This window comes from Brachionichthys hirsutus, chromosome 16 (assembly GCF_040956055.1).
Source record: "Brachionichthys hirsutus isolate HB-005 chromosome 16, CSIRO-AGI_Bhir_v1, whole genome shotgun sequence".
Lineage (NCBI taxonomy): Eukaryota > Metazoa > Chordata > Actinopteri > Lophiiformes > Brachionichthyidae > Brachionichthys > Brachionichthys hirsutus.
The window spans coordinates 12627907-12648013 of record NC_090912.1 but is presented as its reverse complement, the minus strand read 5'-3'; the positions used below and the strand labels follow the sequence as shown (position 1 = coordinate 12648013).

Here is a 20107-nt window from a genome sequence, read left to right as displayed (position 1 = left end):
CCCCCATGGTGTCTGAATGCGAAGCAGAATTCGTTGAGTATAGCACATTCCAGAACAGCTTTTTAACCGGTCTATCTTCTTAACTAGCTTCTTTTTACTTTCAAAAATGGACGAAAGGTGAACTTGACGCTGACTTTGTGTTGAAGAAAAAAAGACTATGATACAACACTCTCTTCCACACGTATGAGCGTGCAAGTTTAAACCTGCATGGCCTGTGACCTTCGCACGTTTCGCATCTTCCTGTAGAGCCCAGATAGAATGATTTGAAAAAAGAACAATAGTTTCGGGCGAAACTCTTTTTTTCCGCATGGTAAGACATTTTAGAAGTGCCACTTCCCCGTCTTCACATATTACACTCTCAAAAGAAAAACGGAAAATTTATAAAGCAAACAAATAGATGAATACATTTTCAAATAAATATATATATATATATAGAACAAAAAATACGTTAACAAGCTTCTGACATTCGTGAGGTTAGTGCCACCCTCCATTTTGCTGGTGGCAAACAAACACAAACCAAAGACCAGAGCTAAAAAAGAACAAACAAATGAAAAAACCCAAGTTAACTTCATTCTTTATGTGCCTCCAGGTAACAAATGATGGCACAACCAATCATTTTCTTTCTCGCGTCCTTGTGAAACGTGCATTACCAGATTCTCTACCTGCCGCGCGCTCTCCATCCACCAGCGTTCCCTTCACAGAGGCAGTGAGCGCTGACACTTTGGGTTAGGCTTTGAAAAGTTTTCATCTTTTGTCAAAAGAACATTGTAAATGTTTCTGTTGATTGATTGTGGATCTCAATAGCTTAAATATGCAGTCCTATATTGGCCACAATCCATACTCAACGTTTCACTGGGTTAGGCCCATATGCACAGTACAGATAAAGCCACTGGTCATTGTAGTCGATGGAAGGAGTCCCTCCTTTAAATAAGTAGCATTTTCTCACAGATACCCAGAAAATGTTTCGCAGTGCATTTCATTCAGCTGCAACGACTTAGCAACAGTGGCTTTCTACAGTGAAGACAGCAATGCTCATGATCCCTCTACCTACTGTGCCTTGGTTTCAGGAACTACTTATGTATTTAAGTGAATCCATTTTAAGAGAAAGGAGACAAAATACTGTGTTAAAACATTCTAATGTTATTAAAATGCTAGCAGTCTGAGCTAGCCACATTAAATGTGCATTTTCGTCTTAGCAGTTGTAGCTACATGCATCACATGTGTCACCAGCATGATGTTGGCCAAAAGGTTTGAGTAACAGAGTTACGATGTGTTCACGACAAATTTTCACTGTGAGATACAGTCATTCGATTTGACTTGTACAAGTAATGTGAACCCGCTAATAGTGAAGAGCAGTTAGATAGATAAAGTGAAATACCATTTTCATGAATGAACACAATTTGGCAGACCTCTCCCCATCAAAGCTCTGCTCCGTCTCTGGGTGTCACGTACCGATTCTGTCTGCCTTCCATTCCTGAATATTAAACATTCTACTGACGTCTGGACATATGACATCGAGAGAATATTAAAGTTGCAAAGCTTTGCTATTGCTGTCAAAAGCAAAGGTAGCTAACAAGCTAATGTTAGCTCCAAGACTTAGCGACTGAAGCTTCACATTAGCGTTGGCTAATCAAATGCATGATGGGTGTGGCCATCTTTAGTGAACTCATGCCTAAGGATCGGTTCACTGATAGCATGGAGGCTACACGAGGAAAAGCTACATCAAACAGTGACTTTTTCAATGTACATATGGCGCATGAATGTTGTACGGAAACGGACCACCTGCAGTTTGACACGACTGACCTTCATTTTCATACCTTGGCTTAAGTTTTTGGTTTGTGTTTCGTCTTCCCCTTGCTAACATACGGATACTCGCTGCTAGCTATCCTCTCAAAATGATGTGGAATCTAACTAATCCACTGTTTCTCCTCCATTAAAGGCAATGCGGTATCATAGCTTTATCAATATAATTCACAAATAATGGCCGGAGGACTTTATGCTGCCCACCCAAGTCTCGGACTGCATTATACAGTCACTCTTGAACAATTGTTTATGTTTTCTCCTCAGCTATCAAGCTCATTTATTGTTAAAGTACTGTGTTTAATTTGCTATTGGGTAGGAGTAATATTTATTTACTTCAGTATTATAAATCTCGACTCCTCTTTGACTTTTATCAATGTACTTCAAAATACACATTTCGTAAAGGGATGAAAGCAAATTTCCTTCCATGCGGCTTTGAAGAGACTTGATCACTTGGCTGGTCGGAAAACAATAAAAACAAAAATAATGAAATAGGCTTCTTTGTTGATCGGTACCTTTCCGTGCCATATTCATTGACTGATGGAATACTACCTGCGGACCATGCATTAGCTGTGACTGGTCAAAGGGCAGGGCATGTGCTTTATTCATCTGGTAAACTGGCCGAAGTACGAGTTTTCCCGCCTGACAGCTTTCCTTGTTTTTCTTTGATAAGGTGAGATTTCGGGCATCCTGTCTTTGCAGTTGTCCCAGTGGGGCGAGTTCAACCTGCCTCTGCTGCTCCCACAAGTATACATTTCTGTTAAAATCAGCCACTTGTGGGATCTTCTCCACCATACTACTAGATCAGCTTCAAGGAAAAACTACCCCTTCTACATCCAATTGCTTTGGAAAATGGCAGGACGCAAGGCAGTGAGTAAGAATGCAGAAAAAGAAAGAGTTTGAAGGGAGGAAGAGGAAAAGGCCAGGCAGCTAATCCTCGGTTCTGTTCCTCAACATTCTTCTCAAGGATGAGACGCCATTCCGTTGGGTGACGAGAGGAGTCTGGTCTTGTCTTTTCCAGACTCTCGCCTTTGTAGGACCGTCCCGCTGCTGCTCCCGCTTCTGTTCCCGCCGTCTGACACACACTCCTTCTCTACTCGCTCTCGATCCAACCCACTTTCGGAACGCTGGAAATTCTGACGTGAAGGAGTGCTGGGTTGGCGTGAAAGTTGTCCGTTCTTCTCGTCTGAGGTCAAAGAGAGAGAGATTAGTGCTGAAACAAACCCTGGTAGCTGCAGGGTGCGAGTGTGACCGCGGCCTACCAGCCAGTGCCTGCACAGAAGGCTGATCGTGAGAACTCAGGAGCTGAGCCTGAATGGTTTCCACCACACGCTTGAATCTACGACCGGGACCTGAGGAGAAGCAGGACACCCATTAGTCATATTTCATTTAGTGCCAACCTTCCATTTTAAAACTAGAAAGACAATCAGAGACTGCAGACCCCGCCTCCAATAGACTATTGGATCTTGTGAGACAGTAAACAGGGCTTCCGGATCAGAGGGGCCAAACCTGCTCTAGCTTGCTGCTCCGGAACGTACTACAAGACTCCTTCTGGACTCTTTTTCCCATCATGCCATTCGTGTCCCTCCCTCTTAAAGTGACAGTTTATAGCACAGGCACAATTCCAGATGTTAAAATAATTCTAGAATCTGGATCCAGATCCGGATCAACGCCATTTTCTGGGAGGACCCAGACACGGACGGAACCTTGCTTGTGTAAAAATTTCAAGTCGATTGGGTTACTAGTTTTTGAGTTATGCGCTCGGACAGACAAACAAACAAACAAACAAACGGACCCAATTGCAATACCCTCGCCTCCCCTTCGGTGAGGGTAATCAACACAAGTGTAGCCTCAAGCATATACACAAATGCCCCCCCCCCTTACTCAGAACAAGCTAAATTTGTGCTGATGTGGAATAGATGTAATCAAACTGAGATCATCTGTGTGTAAAATGTAACACAATCAAAGAAGACAATAGAAAGCATCTGTTAAATGTCCCGTGATGCCGTCTTCCATGTCTCTTTGTTAGGAGATGTGGGTGATGGATGAATAAGGTTAACCCCACATGCTGCTGGAGCCTATCCCAGCAGCCTACGGCCGAGAGGCGGGGTCCACCCACATAGACAAACAATCACTCACACACACATGGACAATTTAGCGTCACCATTTGACCTAATTTGCATGTTTTTGATGGTGGGAGGAAGCCGGAGAACCCGGGGAGAACCCGTCCAGACACAGGGAGGACATGCAAACTCCTCACAGAAAGGTCCCAAGTCAGATCTGAATCTGTGACCTTCTTGCTGCACTACCCACTGTGCCACCGTGCTGCCCAGCAGGGACATATAACAATGGTAAAATACACTCAAAAAAACAATACCTCATCTGATTAGAACTTTTCAATTCAGGATCTGGAATGTTTTTTGCCAAATATAGATCAAATTGTTATTATGAGGACACTGTGGCAAATGTTTAGAGCAATTACACAAAGCAACAGCAAAAGAAACAATAGAAGACGAAGCAAAAAACATAAACAAAGACCGGATGTGATCCCACAAAGAAGTAAAAAAGCAAAACACATAAAACACTCAAATGATGTATTTATTTTCTTCAAGGATAAGAGAATACGTGATGATACATCAGGAATCCACTGGTCTATAAACCGATCAACGGGTCACGAGAGTTCTTGTTGCAAAAATTAAGCCGATCAAACTTATAGAAGCCAAACTTTCATTTGGACTTTCAGCTTTGAACGCATCCACATATCGAGAGTGGTACAAAAACCGAGTTAGTCAGCTGCAGATCACCGACGTTTATCATGAAGTGATATTTGCTTCCGTGTTTATGTCCCCTGTGTAAGTCCAACTCTGTGGACACGCGGCGGCGATCAGCACCTGTTATTAGGGTGAAGGTAACGCTGTAGATCTCTTTTCTCCCTTCCCTCTCAGCTCGCTCGTTCTCTCGCTCTCTGTCTCCCTCAGAAAAACCAATGTCCACCTGCAGGGGGAGAGGATTGTTCTGAGGGTGGATTCCTGCCATTAGACGCTATGTCACAACTGCTGGTCTGTTTCTTTCAGTCCAGCCCTGCAGGTGAGAGGACGCCATGGGCCTTTTGAACATTTCTAGCCTGCATGACCTCAAATTCAAATCAGGCAATACAGCATCTGATACCAAATGATCTGCACAGACTGCAGCATACATGCATAAATGTAACGGCTCAAACACACATGCATAAATGTAACGGCTCAAACACACATGCATAAATGTAACGGCTCAAACACACATGCATAAATGTAACGGCTCAAACACACATGCATAAATGTAACGGCTCAAACACACATGCATAAATGTAACGGCTCAAACACACATGCATAAATGTAACGGCTCAAACACACATGCATAAATGTAACGGCTCAAACACACATGCATAAATGTAACGGCTCAAACACACATGCATAAATGTAACGGCTCAAACACACATGCATAAATGTAACGGCTCAAACACACATGCATAAATGTAACGGCTCATACACACATGCATAAATGTAACGGCTCAAACACACATGCATAAATGTAACGGCTCAAACACACATGCATAAATGTAACGGCTCAAACACACATGCATAAATGTAACGGCTCAAACACACATGCATAAATGTAACGGCTCAAACACACATGCATAAATGTAACGGCTCAAACACACATGCATAAATGTAACGGCTCAAACACACATGCATAAATGTAACGGCTCAAACACACATGCATAAATGTAACGGCTCAAACACACATGCATAAATGTAACGGCTCAAACACACATGCATACATGTAACGGCTCAAACACACATGCATAAATGTAACGGCTCAAACACACATGCATAAATGTAACGGCTCAAACACACATGCATAAATGTAACGGCTCAAACACACATGCATAAATGTAACGGCTCAAACACACATGCATAAATGTAACGGCTCAAACACACATGCATAAATGTAACGGCTCAAACATACATGCATAAATGTAACGGCTCAAACACACATGCATAAATGTAACGGCTCAAACACACATGCATAAATGTAACGGCTCAAACACACATGCATAAATGTAACGGCTCAAACACACATGCATAAATGTAACGGCTCAAACACACATGCATAAATGTAACGGCTCAAACACACATGCATAAATGTAACGGCTCAAACACACATGCATAAATGTAACGGCTCAAACACACATGCATAAATGTAACGGCTCAAACAGACATGCATAAATGTAACGGCTCAAACAGACATGCATAAATGTAACGGCTCAAACACACATGCATAAATGTAACGGCTCAAACACACATGCATAAATGTAACGGCTCAAACACACATGCATAAATGTAACGGCTCAAACACACATGCATAAATGTAACGGCTCAAACAGACATGCATAAATGTAACGGCTCAAACACACATGCATAAATGTAACGGCTCAATCACACATGCATAAATGTAACGGCTCAAACACACATGCATAAATGTAACGGCTCAATCACACATGCATAAATGTAACGGCTCAAACACACATGCATAAATGTAACGGCTCACACACACATGCATAAATGTAACGGCTCAAACACACATGCATAAATGTAACGGCTCAAACACACATGCATAAATGTAACGGCTCAAACACACATGCATAAATGTAACGGCTCAAACACACATGCATAAATGTAACGGCTCAAACAGACATGCATAAATGTAACGGCTCAAACACACATGCATAAATGTAACGGCTCAATCACACATGCATAAATGTAACGGCTCAAACACACATGCATAAATGTAACGGCTCAATCACACATGCATAAATGTAACGGCTCAATCACACATGCATAAATGTAACGGCTCAAACACACATGCATAAATGTAACGGCTCAAACACACATGCATAAATGTAACGGCTCAAACACACATGCATAAATGTAACGGCTCAAACACATGGACCAGCGGCAGCATGAACGGAGACGTCAGAATAAATGTTGTTCTGAGTTTTGTTTTCGTTGAATTGCAATTGTTCAAACTGTCCATGGGAAACGCTGAGCTGCCAACATCTATTTCTATTTAAGATGAAGAGATAAAAGGAAACCTGGAACTTGACGGGTTTCTGGAAGACCGAGGGCCCGCCGCACGACTTATACTCTGCCCGGAAACTGTTCTGAGACACCACACTGTGACTGAGCGATGGAATCTGCAAAGCAACAACAACAACAACAAATAAACAAAAGGGCGGAACGCCTACACAAGATCAAATCTATGCATTCAATGCCACAAATGTGTGGAAGCTGGATTATTCATTGATGGTGCTCACAGACAGGAAGGCGTGGACGATGTCGGCCTTGATTGAACTGAGAGGTTTGTCTCGAATCAAAACAAAGATCTGCTCCTCTTTCTCAAGACTGATGAAGTGACCAAACCAGGACTTCTTCGCCAGTCTGCAGGTAAACAAGTAGTTTTTTCCATACAAGCATAAAGTAATTAGCATGAATATAAATCCCAGCGTGTTTGTGTTATTTTTAACTCGCCTGTGAATTGATCTAGAAAGAGATGCTTAAATCTGGCTACTTACTATTTATAGCATTTTAATCAATGCTATAATTTGTTAAAGCTGGTGGAAACAAATCAGAGCAGAGAGGAATATTTTGAGCTGTGGGGAAGCAAATTGCTCCCAGCGTGTTTTATTTAGCGGCATCTAGTGGTGAGGTCACGAACACGGTCACCTAACGCCCCCTATGAAGCGTGTACCGGAAACGTCCTGCGGAAACTGAGCTGCTTTGGGAAATGCTTTCTATTTAAGGCAGAGACCTCAAGGCCGCGGCCCGCGGGCCTCAAATGGCCCACGGGATGATACTTCGTGGCCCGCAGGACAATATGAAAGTTTAAGGTTACTGCGGCCTGCGAGTTTTGTATGATTTGTTTTCATTTTTTTATCCAATGAATGAATTTCTCAAGAATGTCTTTTGAGTTTTCGATTGTTTAAAATGCTGAAAAGAGGGTAATATTTAAAAATGTTCTCGAAGTCACTTTTTTCAGAAAATTTGAAAAGTAGCATTTGCTTGTTCTGGCCGAGAGGTTAAGGCCCGACCTCACCAAGGCCCCCCAGGTAATTTGAGGCATGTCCCTGGAAGTACATCGTATCTGATGCAATGCAATCAGTCGGTGACTGAGGGTGAGTGTTACCCTAACTAACACTCACCCTAACCAACACTAACCCACTGCTGATGAAGCATCAAATACAAGCCTGCTCATTTATCGACGTCGACGCTGCCTTCACCCGAACACACAGAGAGGAATCTAAACGGTCCGAGACTCATAGCTTATAACCTGATACACATGCAGATCTCAGAACAGCTTCCTTTTGCATTGCGTCACTTTTAAAACATACACCTGCTGATTGTCGATGCATTTCGTCCTTACAGTAAGAGACAGCAAGCCGACAGCTACAGAGCAGCATTTTCTGAGTGATCACCTAATAAATGGCGATACTCGAGCTTCCTGCAGTAAATGCCAAGTTTAGCTTTTCAACACAGAGAGGCACACTTGTACTTACTCTGGACTGGACTCTGGAGTCAAACTGGACATGTCCTCAGAGGTAGGGACTAAAAGAGTAAAAACAGACAGAGAAAGGACAGGGGGCTGAATGGTGATGGTATTGGCTGTTAGCATTAGATGCTAACAGCTGCAGTCTGCGGGCTCTAACAGCAGATTGGCTCTTTGACTGCCTGCCGCGTTAGAAGAGCATCCAGATCACGTTGCTGCTTCATCCTACAGATGCAAGCGTGTGTTTTAGGGCTTTATCTCAGCCGGAGAGGATTCAGACATCATCCTTCATTTAGTTTCATCTCACAGCTCCACCCTGGGATCAGGAAGGAAAGCTCATTTCCTGTGCTCGGGTTTTATCAGAGGAACAACAGAAAGCACGACGACCTGGCATGCAGCGGGAATGTCCCAGAACAGGAGGGCTCCGAGGGTACGAGACAGCATTCACCCCAGAGACAGCTGGTCCGGAACCTGCTGCCATCCTCCTCCAGCAGAAAGGAAACCGTCCTTTACAGCTGCTTTCAAGCCTCCAACTTCACTAACCTTGCAGTTTGCGCCGATGGAAGCGCGGCGAACCCAGGAGGTTATTTTTGAACGAGTTAAGTCTTGTTCTCCAGTGGGTGGAGCCTGAGGCAGCCAAACCTCCGCTTCCACCTGGGCTGGAGGGCGGGGTCAGTGAAAGCGAGGCCCCACCAGCTCCGTCCGCTCTGGAAGAAGAAGAGGAGGAGGAAGAGGAGGGAGGGGTGGTGGAGGACGGGTTCTGGATTTGGTGCACAGGTGTGCCCAGCGGGGAGCCCTGGGGCGTGACCTGTGACGCAGAAGGAGGGGTGGCAGAGGAGTTAGAGGAGGAGTGGCTATTCTTGGACTTGAACACTGATGGAGACGGGAAGTTGAAGAAGCGTGGAATGGGAGAGAGGATTGGGGAGGGGGAGGGGGAGGGGGAGCGTGGCGTCTGGATAGGGAGGGACTTCATGGTGTGTAGCGGGGGGCGGTCATTCGGGCCCTTTGAGGGCAGGGTTTGGGTTTTGGGATCGGGTGGCGGGCGGGATGGCCGAGAGGTGGATGCACTTCCTGCTTTGGACTCTTTTGAAGATGATGTGGTGTTGGGGGTGGCTTCTGATTGGCTGAAAGTGAACACCGGACTCTGGTGAGCAGATAGAGAAATGGAGAGAAGGAGGGAAAGAGGGATGGACAGATGAGAGCAGGACGTGGTCATGAATTATGGTTTGGGGGAGCAGCAATCTGAAGCTGCTCTCGACTCCTGGGTTGCTGTCGTTGTTGTTTGTGTGTTGTGTTGTGTCTTTTTGTCCGTGTCTAAAGCTGTGAAATGGGAATGTCTATGAACGGCGACGTGGCAGCGATGGAAACGCAGAGCGAGCAGCGACAGTTTGAGGACGAGTTCTCAGAGAAAACAGCATCACAGGAAATTCGATGGATGTTTACTAAAACACAGGGAGGGCAGACGGGTAAGGCATCTCTGGCAGCTTCCCTAAAATGTCCTACAGCACAGATGATGTCATTTCCTGTTGGACAGAACAACTGAAACAGGAACCATTAAACATGTATGAAAACATTTTTAATTCATGTGGTTTTACTCAACATAAACTAATATAAAAGTGGAAAACTCTGCACATCAATGCAGCTTTATGTGCCCCCCCCCCCCTCTCACAAGTGGAAATGCTTGATGTGGAGTAGACAAAATCTCAAAGGTTCTGGCTACAGTATAGAAAGATTACTTGTTTTCAATTAAAGGCCAGCTCTTCAGCAAAAAGACTGTCGGTTGAGAGATGAGCTGAATGATGTCCACGTCGCTAGCATTAGCATTTATAGCTTTATATTGCTAGCATTAGCATTTATAGCTTTATATCGCTAGCATTAGCATTTATAGCTTTATATCGCTAGCATTAGCATTTATAGCTTTATATCGCTAGCATTAGCATTTTGTTTTTGTCTGCTCCTGCTCTGTCTTTCTATCACTTCCCTATCCATCTCCTTGTTTTTGACCTGCCATTCTCTCTCTCTCTTTCTCTCTCTCTCTCTCTCTCTCTCTCTCTCTCTCTCTCTCTCTCTCTCAACCCAGCCGGCCAGACAGATGGCCGTCCACCATGAGCCTAGGTTCTGTCCAAGGTTTCTGCCTGTTAAACGGAAGTTTTTCCTTGCCTCCGTTGCTCTTGTGGGTCACGTTGGGTTCTGTGTTTCCCTGCTGATCCTGTAAAGCCTTGAGACGACTTTATGTTGTGATCTGGTGCTGGAGAAATAAAACTGAACTGAATGGAGTACTAGAGTACTGCATTCAGCTGGGCTCAGGTAGGCCTGGGGGGGGGGGGCAGAAAGAAGCCTGGCTAGTCAGACTGTCAGCTACAACAGCTTTAATCCCAGCTGCTGATTAATCGCACCTGAAGCCGAGTCGTACTAACACATGTACATGTACATGTACATGTGTTAGTACGGCGAGCATGATTGTAAAGTACTGAGGCAGCTTGGACAGAAAAACGTATAAAGAGAATGAAATATTTCAGCACCACAGTTTAAATGAGGAAAACAGAAAGGAGGGAACGTCTCACCCGGGGGCTGCTGAGGGGACTGCAGGACAGACCCGTGGACGCTCCGCTGACCGACCGAGACCTGAGAGAGACAGCAGGGATAGTATTATAGGGTGTGTGTGTACCTATGTGTACATGCTGTACTATGTGTTGTTCATTAGAAATAATAATAATAAAAGAACAGATCGATCACAATGCAAAAAATAATAAAATAAAGTATCAGGAGCAACAGTCAAAATATATTCTTCAGTTTAGAATTAAGACAATCCTGGTTAACTGGAAGAATAAACAGTCTTTAAACATCAATCATTGGTTGAATCTCCTCATAGAACACATATCAATGGAGAAAATCTCTGCTTCCAAAAAAATAAATAAAACATATTTGAAATATTTTACAGAAAGTTGGTCTCCTTTTATTAAATCATTAAATATAAATATTACAACCTGATTCTGCCTGCTAGCGAAAGCCACCACAACGATGTAAATGGTAATGCTGCTTGTTTCTGTTTTCTGTATCCAGGACCGAGTGGATCTCAGAAATACATCGCCGCCCAGCCATTCTAACTTTCTATGTTTCAGCTCCAGTCTCCAGCTCAATGTTCTTCACACAAGGATGGTTGATCTCCGGGGCTGTTGCATGCTGGGCTAACTCTTCAGGGGCTGTCCCCGTGGCTTGACATGTGCAACCCGGCTCCTCGGGTCTCTGCTGGGTGGCGCATGCTTCTCGGGCGGCCGCCGGTGTTCCGCTAGGCTGCCATGCGGGGGTGCTGGCCTATGCGTTCGGGATGGCACTGAGCTGGCGCAGTCTGTCACTCCTCTGCTGGTAGTAGCGGCCGGGGTCCGGCTGGTGACCTGGCGTGGCCATGGCCCCCTCACCTCCCCTCCCTCCTCCCTGACCTCTCTCCTCCACCCTCCCCGTCCCCTGCTCGCCCTCTTCTCCTTGGTCTGGTCTCCTGTCCTGCCTCCCCCTCTCCCCTCTCCTTCGCCTCCTCTTCCCTCCCCTCGTGGTCTTCCCCTTTGCACGCCGTTGCCCTCCTCCGCGTCCCCCGTCCGGCCTCACCTGCCCCCAGTTTTAACGCACCACATACATGTGTATAGCACCTGGGTGTTCACCCACTCACGGTGTCGGGACAGTTCCCCAGTCTGGGATCTGGGGAACTAAATAATCAGGGTATGGGAGGGTTCACAATTTTTTGGCATTGGTGGGGGGTGGGGGGAGAGGGTGGCTGGGCCGTGGAGGGGGCTGGGGAGGGTGCTGGGAGGGGGGCAGGCGGTTGTGGGGGGCATGGTGTTGGGTGCTGGTGGGGCGTCAGGCCGGCCCGCTGTGCCCCGTGCCGCTGCGCTGGCCTCGGTTTCATCTGCTGCATCGGTGACTGTCGCTCCCTGATCCTGGGCTGGTTCTTCTGCGTGTGGCTCTGGGGGGGCCCCGGGGGTCGTTCTCGGGCCCCGGGCTGGTTCTTCTGCGTGTGGCTCTGGGGGGGCCCCGGGGGTCGCTCCCTGATCCTGGGCTGGTTCTTCTGCGTGTGGCTCTGGGGGGCCCCGGGGGTTGCTCCCGGGCCCTGGGCTGGTTCTTCTGCGTGTGGCTCTGGGGGGGCCCCGGGGGTCGTTCTCGGGCCCTGGGCTGGTTCTTCTGCGTGTGGCTCTGGGGGGGCCCCGGGGGTCGCTCCCTGATCCTGGGTTGGGTCTTCTGCGTGTGGCTCTGGGGGGGGCCATGGTGGTCGTTCTTGGGTTGCTGTTGCTGCTTGGGGGGATCTGGGGGCTCATGTTTCCGTTGTTGGGTCCGGGATGGCTGCCCCGTTCTTAGGTGGAGGTTTCACGCATGCCAGATCCACCACTCCAGCACCAATCAAAACTCGATCTGAGAGTTAACTCCGCCCACAGATCTCTGAGTCAGTGGAGGTTGCTGGTTCAGTGTTTGTGGCTCTCACTAAGCTCTCTCTCTTCTTCCTCAGATCTCCTGAGAACTTGGTGATCCAGACTTTCCTCTAGAGGCTGATGTGAACCTGGTGTATTGGGACAACTCTTGGTGATGATTGGATGAAGGGGTAGAATTAAGGAGCACAAATAAATCCATTGCACTTTCTCCTCAGAACACTGTGTATTTGTCACTTTGTGTTTGTCCATGTTGTGTGTTCACTGCGGTGTGCACAGCCCTCTACGGCGGTAAGCAGGTAATAAAACTAATAAAATATGAATAGGCTAGTCTGCCAAGAGGGCAGGTGACGGTCACAATCACTATAAGAATAAAAAGCACAGAATCTAACAGAGACTGACGTTGTGTACGTTGTCACTGTTGACAAGACATGAGAAAAAAAATCTAATCTTCTGTAAGATTATTTAACCCTTTATGGCCATTCTGGATTTTGAGACTTCTACTTCAGAAGTCAGAAAAAGCGGATCACACTTGCATCTGCATTTTCCATGAAACAAATTCCGGATTTTTCAAAAGTTACATAAATTAGAGCTAAAAATCTAAAAATCTATGTTTTTTAATTTATTTTTTACAAATTTGTCAGAAGGTTCCAGAAATGAGCGTGTTCTGATGATTTAAAGGGTTAATGTGTTATTGATGTTAACTCCGTGTCTGTCCACAGAAGCGTCCAGCATGTCTTCATGTCTTCACACCTCTGGCTGTGTGCATTCGTGTCCAGAGCCTTGCGGGGTGCGGTGGGGGACCCCTGCTCGGTGACACAGAGGACCTCCAGGCTCTTCCGCTCTGGACGACAGCGGCCATGACGCGTCAACATGGGGGAGTCGACACGCTTCCGGGGGGGGTCTTGGGGAACAAAGATTTTTAGATTACATTTTTAGCTTGCTTAACATTTTTATATTCTTGCATGAATCTAAAATGGTAAAACAGAACGAAACAAAAACAATTATAAAGAAGCATGTGTCCAGCTGTTATTGTGAAAAGGTGGGGGCCCTTACCGATGTCATTCCTGGGTGGCAGATCCTCATCCTCACAGCTGGGGTAGCACTCCTTCCTATTCAACAGGAGGTAGTAGATCATCTTCTCCTGGTTCTCCCTGCAGAACAAGAACCAGAGCAATCCCAGGAAGAGAGGATACAGGAGTACACAGAAAAATATTACATTTAAATGTATGTAATGGCAAGAAAGTACAAGGAAAAAGCTGAACGCATGGACAAGCAAATATGACAACACCCAATCCGATACGGGCTGCAGTTGGAGAGAGGCTTCAGAGGAGGGACACACAACCATCTGCTCAAATATTACGGTCAAGAGAAAATCAGAAAATAACCCTAACCCTAACCCTAACCTCTAACCCTAACCCTAACCCTAACCCTAACCTAACCCTAACCTAACCCAGCCCTAACCCTAACGTAACCCTAACCCTAACCTAACCCTAACCCTAACCCTAACCTCTAACCCTAACCCTAACCCTAACCCAGCCCTAACCCTAACGTAACCCTAACCTAACCCAGCCCAGGCATGACTCCTGCTGTGGAGGCTTAACCGAGCTGATGGTGGGGGGGTCTGGATGGGAATCATATATTTATTTTTCATTGCACAATCATTTGATCCATTGTTCAATGGGTGGGTGGTGAGAGGGATAAAAGGGGCGTGGCTGGTATTGCTGCGCTTGTTCCTGCCGTAGCAGGCAGATTAACGAGTCAGTAATTTCCTGGCCACGCCCAATTATGCATATTATTTAGGGTGTGTTCAAGTCCTCTGTGAAGCATTCTAAATGATTCCTGTGCATCTCAAGCCCAAGGATGAACCAGTGCTGGAAACCATCGCTAAAGTTGCTCTTTAATCCTGTGCTTTTTGTCGCTCTCATGCGTTTCAGCAGCAAAGTGGAAATGTTTACTCACTCCTCACTTGTAAGGTCCTGTGTGAGTTTGACCCGGTCTCTGAAGCACCCTAAGGAGTACATGCTCTCCAGAACATCTGGGTCCAGCTCTGACAAGGACAGGATCCTAGTCACACATACCCGGCGGGGGGGTGGCTGCTCTGGGCAGGGCTCATGACGACCGCTCCTGAAACAGGTGTGGTTAGCTTGTGTACTTCTACTTTGAGGTCATATAAGAATCTAAAACGATAGGTGTGGGTGGGGCTGATAGCGGTACTGATGGGAGCGGAGAACGTGCAAAGTAAAATATGATCTACTTACTGGTACCAGGCATGTTTCTGTATTGACTCAAGCTGTAGTGAGCAAAAAAAGATATTTATGAAGAGCAAGAAAGAAGAATCAGTTGCACTTGTTCAAGTTTGATTGGAGGCGTTTCGCTCATTCTCGAGGCTTCTTCAGTCCTGAGAGACGTAGAGAGTTTAGATATATTATATAATATCCCAGAAGCCATCCCTGAACTGAGGTTTGAGACACCATCTATCAGCAACACACACTGCAGTGTTGACCTCTGTCCCCAAAATTCACAAACCCCCAACCACACCATAACAGCTCACCTGAGGGTGGGGGGGTCCTAATGACTACAGGGGACTCGTTTGTCAGGTTTCACTGACCGCTAGGGAGCACTAGCATTCATAAAGGAATGCTAGTGCTCCTGGGGAGTCTGATTTCGGGCTAAGTATCTAAACTCTCCTCCCTGAGCTGCCACCTTATCGTGGTGGAGGGGTTTGTGTGTCCCAATGATCTTAGGAGCTCAGTTGTCGGAGGCTTTATGCCCCTGGTAGGGTCACCCATGACAAACAGGTCCTAGGGGAGGGACCAGACAAAGGGTGGCTCAGAAAACCCCAATGACAAGTAAAATAATTGGTCCTGGGCTTCCCTCGCCTGGACGCGGGTCACCGGGGCCCCCTTCTGGAGCCAGGCCTGGGGGTGGGGCACGATGGCAAGCACCTGGTGGCCGGGCCTTCACCCATGGGTCCCGGTCGGGCATAGCCCGAAGAAGCAACATGGGACCTTCTTCCCGTGGGCTCACCACCCATAGGAGGGACCAGAGGGGTCGGGTGCAATGTGAGCTGGGCGGCAGCCGAAGGCGGGGACCTTGGCGGTCCGACCCTCGGCTCCAGAAACTAGAACTGCTTTTTGCAGATGACGTGATCCTGTTGGCTTCATCAGGCCACGCCCTCCAGCTCTCACTGGATCGGTTCCAGCCGCATGTGAAGCGGCCGGGATGAGAATCAGCACCTCCAAACCCGAGGTCATGGTTCTCAGCCGGAAAAGGGTGGAGAGCAACCTCCAGGTCGGGGAGGAGATCCTGCCCCAAGTGGAGGAGTTCAAGTACCTCGGGGTCTTGTTCACGAGTGAGGGAAGGATGGAGCGAGAGATCGACAGACGGATCTGTGCAGCGTCTGCAGTGATGCGGACTCTGCACAGATCCGTCATGCTGAAGAGAGAGCTGAGCCGAAAGGCGAAGCTCTCGATTTACCGGTCGATCTCCGTTCCTACCCTCACCTGTGGTAACGAGCTTTGGGCAGTGACCAAAAGAACAAGATCCCGGGTACAAGCGGCTGAAATGAGCTTCCTCCGTGGGGGGGCTGGGCTCTCCCTTAGAGATCGGGTGAGAAGCTCAGTCATCCGGGAGGAGCTCGGAGTAGAGCCGCTGCTCCTCCGCGTTGAGAGGAGCCAGATGAGGAGGCTCGGGCACCTATTCAGGATGCCTCCTGAACGCCTCCCTGGTGAGGTGTTCAGGGCACGTCCCACCGGGAGGAGACCACGGGGAAGACCCAGGACACGCTGGAGAGACTATGTCTCTCGGCTGGCCTGGGAACGCCTCGGGATCCCCCCGGAAGAGCTAGAAGAAGTGGCCGGGGAGAGGGAAGTCTGGGCTTCCCTGCTTGGGCTGCTGCCCCCGCGACCCCCCCGGATAAGCGGAAGACAATGGATGGATGGATGGATATCTAAACTCTCTACTTGTCTCTCAGAACTGAAGAAGCCACGTGGATGAAGGTGAAACGTCTCCAATCACACTTCAACAAGCCCAGCTGACTCTTCATGATTTACCATCACCTGGATGACTGAGAAGCTGCACAGACAAGATATTGCATTGTTGCATCTGCTGCCTAACGTGATACTTAATAATCACGGTTCTGTGTAATGAAAAAGACCATGAGGCTGTATGCTGCTTCACTTTCGGGTATTAGACTGTCTCGGGCTGTAAAAAATAGCAAGAGAATGTATTTATTGTGTTCTGTCTTGTCTATGCTTATTGTTTAAAATAAAAAGCGTTGGGACAGGAGCAGCTAAAGACAAGTTGGGTAATGATCAAAAACACTTGAATGGTTCATTCCACATTCCAAGAGGTTCAGCGGTAGCAAGTGATGGCGTCTCACGAAGAAAAGCACAGCTAGAAAGCATACCTGTCAGGTACGAAGGACTTTCAAAGGAAACACGAACGCGAGAAGTGCTCCTCTTATAAAGCCTGTTTGACTGTACTTGTACTGTAATACACACTGTTTGACTGTATTTGTACTGTAATACATTCTATTGTTTGACTGTACTTGTACTGCAATACATAATATTGTTTAACTGTATGTGTACTGTAATACATACTATTGTTTGACTGTATTTATACTGTAATATATACTACTGTTTGACTGTACTTGTACTGTAATACATTCTACTGTGTGACTGTACTTGTACTGTAATACATTCTATTGTTTGACTGTATTTGTACTGTAATACTTACTATTGTTTGACTGTACTTGTACTGTAATATACTATTGTTTGACTGTACTTGTATTGTAATACATATTATTGTTTGGCTGTACTTGTACTGTAATACATACTATTGTTTGACTGTACTTTTACTGTAATACACACTAGTGTTTGACTGTACATGTACTTTCTATTGTTGACTGTACTTGTACTGTAATACATTGTATTGTTGACTGTACTTGTACTGTAATACATTCTATTGTTGACTGTACTTGTATTGTAATACATTCTATCATTTAACTGTACTTGTACTGTAATACATGCTACTGTTTGACTGTACTTGTACTGTAATACATTCTATTGTTGACTGTACTTTCACTGTAATACATTGTATTGTTGACTGTACTTGTACTGTAATACATTCTATTGTTGACTGTACCTGTATTGTAATACATTCTATCGTTTAACTGTACTTGTACTGTAATACATGCTACTGTTTGACTGTACTTGTACTGTAATACATGCTACTGTTTGACTGTACTTGTACTGTTCTAACATTCTATATAATAACAAGAGACAATCAGAGACTGCAGACCCCGCCTCCAACAGACTATTGGATCTTGTGAGACAGTAAACAGGGCTCCCGGATCAGAGGGGCCAAACCTGCTCTAGCTTGCTGCTCCGGAACGTACTACAAGACTCCTTCTGGACTCTTTTTCCCATCATGCCATTCGTGTCCCTCCCTCTTAAAGTGGCAGTTTACAGCACAGGCACAATTCCAGATGTAAAAATAATTCTAGAATCTGGATCCAGATCCGGATCAACGTCATTCTCGGGGAGGACCGAGCCACGGACAGAACCTTGCTTGTGTAAAAATTTCAAGTCGATTGGGTTACTAGTTTTTGACTTATGCGCCCGGACAGACAAGCAAACAGACAGACAGACAGACAGACAAACAGACAGACCCAATTGCAATACCCTCGCCTCCCCTTCGACGAGGGTACATATATTCATCATCAGGTACTTGTACTCTAACATTCTATCTAATAAATATATTCATCATCATCATGTGGTGCCTGGAGTTACACAACGAGTGTTACGGCATCGCCTCAGGAACACCGAACTGTCTGTGTGAGGACAATCAGCGCTCGCCGGCGTATCAATACCAGGCAGCATCTCTCGGGGTAATGGAGCAGCTGCAGTTCGGTGTGGCTGTTGTGAATGCAGCGAATGCAGTGAGTGCTGTGAATGCAGTGAATGCAGTGAATGCAGTGAATGCAGTGAAGGCTGTGAATGCAGTGAATGCAATGAATGCAGTGAATGCTGTGAATGCAGTGAATGCAATGAATGCAGTGAATGCAGTGAATGCTGTGAATGCAGTGAATGCAGTGAATGCTGTGAATGCAGTGAATGCAGTGAATGCTGTGAATGCAGTGAATGCAATGAATGCAGTGAATGCAGTGAATGCTGTGAATGCAGTGAATGCAGTGAATGCAGTGAAAGCAGTGAATGCGGTGAATGCAGTGAATGCAGTGAGTGCTGTGAGTGCAGTGAATGCTGTGAATGCAGTGAATGCAGTGAATGCTGTGAATGCAGTGAATGCAGTGAGTGCAGTGAATGCAGTGAATGCTGTGAATGCAGTGAATGCAGTGAATGCAGCGAATGCTGTGAATGCAGTGAATGCTGTGAATGTAGTGAATGCAGTGAATGCAGTGAATGCAGTGAGTGCAGTGAATGCAGTGAATGCTGTGAATGCAGTGAATGCAGTGAATGCTGTGAATGCAGTGAATGCAGTGAATGCTGTGAATGCTGTGAATGCAGTGAATGCAGTGAATGCAGTGAATGCTGTGAATGCAGTGAATGCTGTGAATGCTGTGAATGCAGTGAATGCTGTGAATGCAGTGAATGCAGTGAATGCAGTGAATGCAGTGAGTGCAGTGAATGCAGTGAGTGCAGTGAATGCTGTGCATGCAGTGAATGCAGTGTCCCAGTATCCCAGAGAGAACGCTAGCCAGCAGAGCCCAGCTGGCTAATGGAGTCCTGCATGAAGAGTGGAGTAGACACTCAAAGACATATGTGCTGCCAGGCCCTACTGCCCCCCCCCCCCCCTCTGTGATCTGAATGCAGGACTCTAGCCCTCCATTCAGCTCATCTCTGAACTGGGATCAGCTTTTCGCTGAAGAGCTGGCCTTTAATTGAAAAGGCAGGGCTGTTTGTATCTTCTGCACCCTCACTGCCCCCACCCCTCTGTACGACTACCAATGAAGGCACTTCACCCCCTTCCTACAGTAGTATTTTGTTGAGTCATGCCTCCAAATCATCTTCCAGCCTGTCCTTGAGGACAGAAATAAAGACTCAGGGCCGTCGTGTCATGCTAAGCACGACCTTAGGTCCATCCCTGGACTCTACTCCTTCAACGTTCCTCTTCTCCCCCCTCCTCCGATTCTAAAGTCATGTGTCGAGGTTAGTTTCTGCCACATCTTGAACAAAAGCTTTGGGCTGGTTATTTTCTTTAACCTGATGATTCCTAAATATCTGCTTCATGCTTCATCTTCTAGAATCCAATGTTGTAATGTGACGTACGTGACGATGTACCAA

The 20107-nt window shown here is 46.4% G+C and overlaps 1 protein-coding gene across 1 annotated transcript in view; it reads right to left on the bottom strand.

Annotated features, from left to right (window-relative positions):
* Positions 1–2762: 2762 nt before the first annotated feature.
* Positions 2763–20107, bottom strand: part of LOC137905418 (serine/threonine-protein kinase BRSK1-like) — a 37487-nt gene continuing 20142 nt past the window's right edge. Inside the window, exons 9-20 of the mRNA XM_068749657.1 lie at positions 15062–15093; positions 14763–14927; positions 13857–13954; positions 13554–13704; positions 10950–11010; positions 8929–9529; positions 8396–8444; positions 7157–7280; positions 6935–7036; positions 4692–4794; positions 3063–3152; positions 2763–2986 (exon numbers count right to left, since the gene is read on the bottom strand). Of these exons, the coding sequence (XP_068605758.1) occupies positions 2763–2986; positions 3063–3152; positions 4692–4794; positions 6935–7036; positions 7157–7280; positions 8396–8444; positions 8929–9529; positions 10950–11010; positions 13554–13704; positions 13857–13954; positions 14763–14927; positions 15062–15093 (1800 nt within the window). The remainder of the gene's footprint in view (positions 2987–3062; positions 3153–4691; positions 4795–6934; positions 7037–7156; positions 7281–8395; positions 8445–8928; positions 9530–10949; positions 11011–13553; positions 13705–13856; positions 13955–14762; positions 14928–15061; positions 15094–20107) is intronic.